At 38.5% G+C, this 9,015-nt stretch overlaps 1 protein-coding gene across 1 annotated transcript; it reads left to right on the top strand.

Moving 5' to 3' along the window:
• Positions 1–7,050: 7,050 nt before the first annotated feature.
• LOC118752783 lies at positions 7,051–8,798 on the top strand. The gene is made up of 2 exons (XM_036487652.1): positions 7,051–7,560; positions 7,964–8,798. The coding sequence occupies exons 1-2, from the start codon at positions 7,114–7,116 to the stop codon at positions 8,414–8,416; spliced, it is 900 nt and encodes a 299-aa protein (XP_036343545.1). The 5' UTR covers positions 7,051–7,113; the 3' UTR covers positions 8,417–8,798.
• The last annotated feature ends 217 nt before the right edge of the window (positions 8,799–9,015 follow it).

Here is a 9,015-nt window from a genome sequence, read left to right as displayed (position 1 = left end):
ACCCTTTAGAAAAATTGCCAAAAATCACATTTTCACTTGCGTTTTTCCGCTTGAAAAAGGCTGAATATTCGGGCTTGTTCGAGTTGCAATCATAACCGCAGTATTGCGCGAATCATTAAAGTATCACGTTCGTTGTGAATTTCTAACAACGTTTTATCAGTTGGGCACTTGCAGCGGTGATGTAAATTTTCATCACTGCTGCAGTATTCTCGCTTTTATTACATGCCTCGAACAAGCCCTTCACCTGCACGGGACATTTTACATAGGTACCCTTGCCAACAGAAAAGGGGAACAAATGCAGAATAGCTCCGATTCTCAAATAAAAAAATTGGGATCGATTTTTTTTTTTTGAGATTTCAATAAATTAGCTGTGGTGCAAAGACCACAATTGGGATCGATAGAAATGATTGAGCTGAGTATAACGGTATACTTTTCTTTGGCAGAAACAACAACTACAAAAGTTATTAAAGGTCAAATGAAGCAATAGGTGCAATCCCGTATTCCTCTGACTCGGACTAGAAAACTGTCAAGGAATAAAAATTCGGTGTTGTCAGTAGCGACGTGTTTGTTGTGATTTTGACAAGATCGGCATGCTTATTTTCAGTGCTGCCGATCTTAATTTTTATACTACTATTCGTTGGGAAATAGTATCTAAAATACTCCATTTTAGTATTTCGTTTTATCGCAATTTTTAAAGAACTTGGTGTTTTCAGAACAATATTAATATTTAAAATTGCTGGATTTGTATAATTTTTGTACTCAAAAAGTAGAAAAATAAAAGATATCGTGGTTATCAATGGAGAAAAACTTTCACAAAAATAGTATGGAAAGGCGATTTTTTATATTAAATAACTTTTGCTGCGTTGTCATAATATTGAGGCAAATGAACTACTGATACACTAGAATAGAGTGGTTGCATGGTTAAATTAGGAATTCGCTTATATTATCGATATTTATGTGTTTTAATCTATTTAGAATATCATTTACAGTCTAATGGGAAATTGCCTTATTTTACGGCTTTTACTTTTTTAAAGTTACAATATATGTCCAAACTGTATATTCAGGCTTATAAACCTGTAATTATACATTTTTCCACATTTAATTTGAAGTAGTATGCACCAACGGATTAAAAGTAGTAAATAATTAGTACCTTTTCTAGTACTTTAAAATGCGTGACCGGAATAAACCTGCCGAAAAAGTGAGGTTAAGTTACTGACAACACCTTGTTATTATTATACCATGATTAAAGGTCAAATGAAGCAACTGTCAAAAAATAAAAATTCGCTCAGAGCGAGAGAGTAACATTGAAAAGGACGGGATCGCTTTCTAGTAAAAAATTGTAGCTTTCGTCAACTTCAACATAACCTCCAAATTTTGGTTGTAAATTTTTGCTTATTTTGTATGTAAACACACTAAGCTCACACATGTAAATAACCAAAAATACTTTCAAATTCAATAGAATCCACCTAAACAAGTAATTAAATACTTTTCAACATGAATTAGCAGAGTGCACTTTTCGTTTGTTTACAATTTGGTTGCCAAACACACTACAGCTGATCGTTTGACACATTTACCAGAGTTTACCAGCAAAAAATTCTCGGACTAAAACTGGTAACTTCTGACGGAGAGATAACCGTATTTACTCTCTTTTTTGTCCTCTCAATAGACAGAGAACCGAGTACGGGATTAGACTAGGTTCACACAGAGAAACTTTTGTTGTACATTTTCGGCAATTTCTCTCTTGGTGTTGCCCTTCGCGTTCACACAGAGAAATTGTTTTGTATACAATTGTTGTTGTCATCTGTGAACGGCCACCTAGAATTACTCAGACGAACGAGAGGACAAAGCGTGTTGGCCAAGCAGTGGCAACTCGGTGCCCTTCCCCCTTCCTCGTCTCCCCCTCTCCCACAAGTAACGAGCTGCCGCGACAAAAGTTTCTCCGTCTGAACCTAGACTTAACACGCACTTATTGAACGAGAAAACGACTTTGAAAATACCACGGATAATCGATAATCCACTAACAGGCGTTTATCTACTACTAGTCGACACTCGCAATAGGGGTGAAAATTTCTTAAAAACAAATGCATGGATTAATACCCAATACTCAAAAATACTTCATCAATAATTAAATTTCATCAAAATACCAATGGCAAAGCATATAAATCAATCCCTAATTTTTTAAAGGACATTGAAATTAATTTATAATTTTATATGGCGTTTTAAGCTTTTTGCTGGCCAATTAATTCCTATAAATAATTAGGTACAAATGTATCTATGCCGATTTTTCAAGCCCGCCTGCAAGCTCAAGAGACCAATCAACAGCTTCACCGTTCCTGTAATCCTTTATTGATGTATTTTTAACCCATTTCTGAAATTTGAGTCAAATAAAGGGGACGGAATGGTATCTGGAAGTGTTTGCAAAAAAAATAGTATGATAGTGATCGGCATAGGTACATTTGTACCTAGGGGTAAACGCAAGGAAATTTTGTGAAAAACTATCGGTTTGCATGTCAAACTAAATACAAAATTAAAAAAAAAAACTTTGTATATTTATTTTATCTAATATATAAAAATCTCGTATCACGGATCCTACTTTCTGGGTTGCCGAAAAGAGGAGCCGAACTGCTTTATGGGTAGGCGGCTTTCGGCCGCGCTTAGGGATTGTAACCCTTATTACGCAGGATTCTCCTTTCTGTGTTGCCGGAAAAGAGGAGCTGACCTCCTTTCTGCGTAGGCTGTCTTCGGCCGTGCTTAGGGATTGTAACCCTCACAACGCAGAATTCTCCTTTCTGTATTGCCGGAAAAGAAGAGCAGAACCGCTTTCTGCGCAAGCGGCTTTCGGTCGCGCTTAGCAATTCTAACCCTTACACAGTAGACTTCTCCTTCTGTGTTGCCGGAGAAGCGAACAAAAGTCCCTCTTTCATAAAAGGTATATAACATTTCTTGTGCATATAACTCCGACACAGTATTTTGCACAGAAATCTTTTTTATTTAACTTACAGTGAAACTAAAAAAAGAAACAATAGTTGCGTTCCAGATGCTTCCCGATTTGCAGGTTTTTACAGGAAGCCGTTCCAGGTGACCACCTTCCATAAGGCATTAATAAGAAAACAGCTGTTCTTTCAAATACTGTAAAACCTGCAAATAGTGAATCATCTGGAACCGTTCCTTGGAGTGGAAAGCATTGTGCACTACCACCAGAAATAATGTTCATAAAAAAAACCCAGCTCCACTATCGCTATAGTAGTGGTAGTTAAAAGCATAGTGCACTCAAAGATTAGTGCACTACGCCCATGTCTGCCATGAGGCCATTTCTTATAGGCTAGTATATAAGGCCGACTGCACTGAAGAATTGTTCACTTGGAACGCTGGAGGGTGGAGTGCTCAAATATTTGCGGGCCAGATCTGTCAATTTGTCTTATTTTAGTTTAGTTTTCCACCAATCGAGAGGATTTTCACCGAGATGGATTCGTTTTTCTTTAAGATAGACCTACAATCGAACTTTATGGGGCGATTATGGATGACAGGTCAACCGCAGTTGGGTTGCCGATGGGCAACGCCACTGATATGAAAATGTATATTATGAATAGCAACTATAGTTAAGTTCTATACAGTTGATGGTATTAAAATTTTGAAGAACCAGCAACTAGGACTTGCAAATAAGCTGAAGAAACAGTTGAAAAAAGAAATAAATTATCTCAATCAAAATTTTCGGCGGCAAACAAAAAAAAAATGCAGTTGCCAATATAGCAACTCGGTTACCAGCTTTCAGTTGCCAGTTGCCATCTGTAATACCTAATGAGACCAACTATTTCTTAGCGCAAAGAAGTACAGCTTAGGTTGGGTTAAGTTAACGAAGCGAGCCGATTAGGGAATTTCGAATGCGGCTAATTTTGATCCCTGCGAGCTCAGTGTTTGTTTAGAAGTGCGAGCCAAAATGCTTCCAACTTAGCTTCGCGAAGGTTGGACAATGTAAAAGAAAGTGTGGAGATGATCAAACTTCATCTTCCTCTTGAGGACTGATACAAAAGGATCAGTTGAAATTCCTACTCTCAGCGCATGAATACTAATCGCGCAATGGCCTGTCAGAACCCCCATCATTAGCCCTTGAGAGATAACGTGATTTAAAAACATTTCCTGCAGCAGAGAAACGTCTTCTTTTTCTTTTTTATGTCACAAAATGACCCGGTTTCCCTTATCCTAACAGCAGTTCGAGCTGCGACAATTCTATCTGGCAATATCCGCAGGCGCCGTGTTCAACATATGTATTTTAAGCGTCAGTGTAGGTGTGGTTCATAATGTTCCTAATTCCTGTTTTACAATTGAAGCCTTCTCTAGTGAGTTCCACGAGACAAGAGCTCCTTGAAACAACATAGGCTTAAATCTGGTTTCCCAGAGCTTATGAATTAATTGGACGAGACCTTTTACCGATAGCTCCCCTACAGCAGTACAAGGCAACCAACACCTTTCCCACTCTTTCCTCACGGCTTCCACGATAGCCGCCGTTAATCACAAACCTAGTTCCTTGATTATATAGAATATAATATATAGAAATCGTCCCTTAACCAAAAGTTCCACATCATCTACATAGGCGATCACCCGACAGCCCACTTTTTCCAGTTCCTCTAGAAAGTCATTTACAACCGCAATCCAGAGCAAGAGAGAGAGAACACAACCTTGTGGAGTGCTCCTATTGACTCCGTACTGAGTGCAGACGCTCCCCAACTCCGCCGGGACAGTTCTGTCACCAAGTAAGCTGTATATAAGCCTTATTAGGTTGGTTTCCACCCCAAGATTATGAATATACTAGACTATTGCCTCTGTAATTACATTGTTGAAGGCCCCCTCGATATCGAAGAAGGCATCTACTGCATAATCTTGTGCTGGGTCATATTTACCGACCTTATCATGCAATAAGCATATTGAGCTCTTGAAAAACAGTCACGAGGAATCGCGTTTCTTATGTACAGGTATATCAGTCTCTCTAGTGTTTTTAGTAAAAGCGTGTTTAGCAAAAACGAAGAGACTAAAATCCCTAGGGGAAACATGAGAGCCTTTTCCCGTCTTCGAGATACACGCAACACTGACTACCTTCCAAGCTTTGGAATGTACCCGGTCTTCACGCAGTTCGCATAAATAGGATCCAACCAATAGCACGACACCTTCAGAACCCTTCGCAGCTGCGCACGTATGATGCCATTGGTCCCCGGCGACAGACCAAGCGATTATCGTCCAGAAGATCGGAAAAGGACAGGACTGTTTGACGCAAAAACATTTATATCATGCGCCAAAAAGTGTGATAACGATTTGACTGTACTTCGAAGTACGAAGTACAAGAGCGAAAAAAGAAGTACTGTACTTCCGAAAGAAGTAGGGTTGGTCACATTAGTAATTCCATTTGAGCCACTGGCCACCCAACTGAAGTTCGGTTGCATTCCGTAATCGACCCATTAATTTTACAATTTTTAATGTCTCCAGATTCTAAATCCGAGCCTTCGCTTTCGCTGGAGGAATCTAAAATTATTTCTAGGTTGCTTATAAGACTTTCAGCAGTACTTGTTGAAGGCCGTTCGATGTTGCTTGATGTACTACTTAATCGTTTAGCGCCTGAAGCTAAAAGCCGGTTATTGTCCGCACCCTGGTTAGACACACAGAGCCATTTAAATAATATTAAAGTGGACTTTCTGCTCATGTACACATTGGCATTCGCAAAACATTCGTATCATTTAATGTGAATGCCAACGTCGAATGCGAATGGGTAAAATGATGTGAATATTCGCAACATCCCTGGTATTTATATACATAAAAGCTATTATTCTGACCTTTTTTTACCTGGAAATCTAGTTTAAAGTATAATAACCAGCAAAAATAAATGTCTTTAGCGCTGTAAACGCTGTTTTCTTGATTAAAAGAAATGGTAGGAAAGAAGCCATTTTTGTAGGTTTTTGAACTAGTTCTTGGTAGGAAAGAAAGTTTTCCAGCGGTAACCCTGGTTACGGTATATTCTGGACTGGCACACCGTGCAGATTCTTGGAGGGACTAGGAGTTGTCGGCGACGCAGTGTTGGTGGGGGTGCGGTTATGTCCATGTGCGTGTATATTGTTGGGTTGGGTTCATGATGCCATAATACAAGGTGGTATCAGTTGTGACAGCTCAATTTGACACTGCCTTAGCTCAGTGGAGTGAGAAGAAAAACGGGAAGAAATGAATCCCCATATGGGGGGAAAATATAAAATTTCACATTTTCTCCATGACAAAATTTGCTCTTTTATAGTATATTCGTTATGAAATGAAATAAAATAAGATAAAATACCTTTTTAAGAAAACAAAGTGTGTATACTGAGAAAAAATAAAAAACATTCTACTATATTAATGGGCAAAGAATAGTTAAAGAAGTAATACTAGGTTCACATATAAGTAGATTATCCGCATTTTCGAGCTTAACACCCTAATCTGTAATTTTAACAAGAGATTAGCCATATAAAATTCGTCCCTTGTTAATCTGTAATTATAAAATAATCTCAGATTTAACCGATAACTTTTCGGTGTCCATCCTAGTTTTATCGATTGTTTTTGCGAAAGAGAGGAGAAATGCCAAATGTAAAAGTAAACAAAAATGTTCGCTAGCAAGTAGAAGAGGTTTGTAAAGGTATTTTTAATAAAATGTTAAGTTGAAATATATTTATATTGCTTATTATAGCAGAAAAACGTGATCACGGTGGCACAGAGAAGAAACATAACTTTTCCTTGAGATGTGAGAATAAAAAGCACAACAAATTTGACGGCTAATAATCTGAGATTTGCCTGTGTAAACGGGGTGATTAAAAAACGAGCTTTGTTTAAGATAATATTGATATGTGAACATAGTTTAACACTGTTTCACGTAAGGCAGTCAATATGGCGGAATTATAGGGAATTTACATGAGGCGATTTTTAGTTGAATGCAACAATCGCCTGGTGTAAACGGGCTTTCAACTAATCGCTTCCAATGAAGTTGGTCGGCTGCCTACTTTCGTTCAACTTTTGATTCAACTAATCGCCTGTGAAAGTTGCCATCCCTATTTACATGAGGCGATTTTAGTTGAACGCAAATTGTTTGTTTTGATTTTTGAGATGAATTTAAATCGCGAAATTTTGCAAATTGGCATAGAAATAGTGAGCGCAGCAATAATAAAAGAGTTGCTTACGGACCTAAAAAGAAAATGCAAAAGAAAGAAACGCAAATGGATCGGCCGCCGTGAAGCCCTAAGTGCATCTGGCAATTTGTATAGGGAATTGGAGCACGAAGATGCGAATTTTTTCAAATTATGCTTACGCATGACAACTCAACAATTTGACTTTTTATTGGAAAAAGTGGCCCCACTAATTCAAAAGCAGGATACTATTATGCGTGAGGCTCTAACGCCAAGAATTAAATTGTTAATGGCCTTAAAGTTCTTGGCTACAGTCGACAATTATTTGAGCCTCTTTGAGGCTTTTAGGGTATCCAGGAGCTCTATATGTGTGCTACTGAAGGACGTTCTGGATGCGATATATGAAGTTTTGGAAGAATATATCCAGGTAAATCTACGGGTACGGGTTAGTTACTTGTACAACGATTTCTGTTTGCTGGGCCCAAACGCGTACCCGAATCAAAAAGATTTTACTCACACTTGTAGACAAAGGTCTATGCTTTATGTAAAAAATAATAACTTAATATATTTGTGGACTGATTTGCTATATGGCTTCCAAATACCTCAAACTCATCAGGCATTTTGGAGTGAGATATGTTCTCCAATTTATTTACCGCTTGCAAAATGGGCTCCATATCCTGCGATTTGGACTTAACAGGTGTGACCTTTTTAGGCCTTCTCACTTGTGATCCTGATGGGTGATCATCAAAAAATCCTGCCTCACTTTCTCTGCTCTCCACCTACAATAAAAAAATTAAAAATTTAAATATAATATAATGTTTTAATTTAAGGTTCCTAGTACAATAGAACAATGGTCAAAAGTACAACAAGATTTTAAAAATAACTGGCAGTTCCCCTTCTGTTGCGGCGCTCTCGACGGGAAGCACGTAGTGATTGAGAATCCACCGCATGGATCATCGGATTTTTACAACTACAAAGGCACTTACAGCGTTGCGTTATTTGCCATCGTCGATGCACATTACCGCTTTTTGTACATAGATGTCTGTACAAATGGCCGTATGAATGATGCAAGCATTTTTAAAAAATCTAAATTTTGTAAAGCGCTTCAAGAAGATGAGTTGGGTTTACCAAATAAAGGCGTTTTTATTGGCGATGATGCCTTCCCTTTAACAACCAGAATTTTGAAGCCTTATTCCAGGCATGACGCACTTTCTCGCAAGGAGAAAATTTTTCATTATAGACTGTCGCGAGCTAGGCGTATTGTGGAAAACGCGTTGGCATAATGGCGTCTCGCTTCAGGATATTTCGAAAGCCCATATCGGTGTCACTAGATAAAACGGACTCCATTATAAAAACGGCATGCGTTCTTCATAACTGGCTTCGAACAAGTAATATGAGTGCAGCTGGTTTAGTCGATGAAGAAGACACAACCACTGGAACAATTCGCCAAGGAAGTTGGAGGCGCATTCCATCAGGTGCCTTACTAGAAGTGAACACGCAACTTTGTTCGAATAACTACACCAAAAATGCAAAGGAGCTGCGCGACAAGTTCGCAAATTACTTTGTCGGCTCTGGAGCAGTTGCTTGGCAGGAAAAAATGGTCCCTTGAACAATTTTTTTTTTTATGTACAAATACTATATATTTTTTCACATTAAAATGTTGTATTGAAAAACCAACTTTAGTTTTTAGATTTTATTAAAATACAAAAAACCGTTACCATGTTGGTTTCCGTGGCCCTTCCTTCGCCTACAGGTTTTAAAAACCGTTCCGCCACCTGAAACCAAGACACCTTCGGTATGTACACGTCATCGGTACCAGCACCACTCTTCTTCGAGGACGCTATTTTGGCTGCCTCCCTAGAGTACATGGTTCGCACACTTT

This window comes from Rhagoletis pomonella, unplaced genomic scaffold, assembly GCF_013731165.1.
Source record: "Rhagoletis pomonella isolate Grant_MI unplaced genomic scaffold, Rhpom_1.0 Rhpom_scaffold_01838, whole genome shotgun sequence".
Classification (NCBI taxonomy): Eukaryota; Metazoa; Arthropoda; class Insecta; order Diptera; family Tephritidae; genus Rhagoletis; species Rhagoletis pomonella.
The sequence above is the reverse complement of the archived record's forward strand: the minus strand, read 5'-3'. Positions and strand labels throughout refer to the sequence as shown.

What these genes read in the sequence shown, in the direction of transcription:
- LOC118752783 (XM_036487652.1), top strand. Translation starts at nt 7,114, where the DNA reads ATGAATTTAAATCGCGAAATTTTGCAAATTGGCATAGAAATAGTGAGC. An exon ending in TTTTGGAAGAATATATCCAG is followed by an intron (nt 7,561 to 7,963) that starts GTAAATCTACGG and finishes TTTTAATTTAAG; the next exon opens with GTTCCTAGTACAATAGAACA.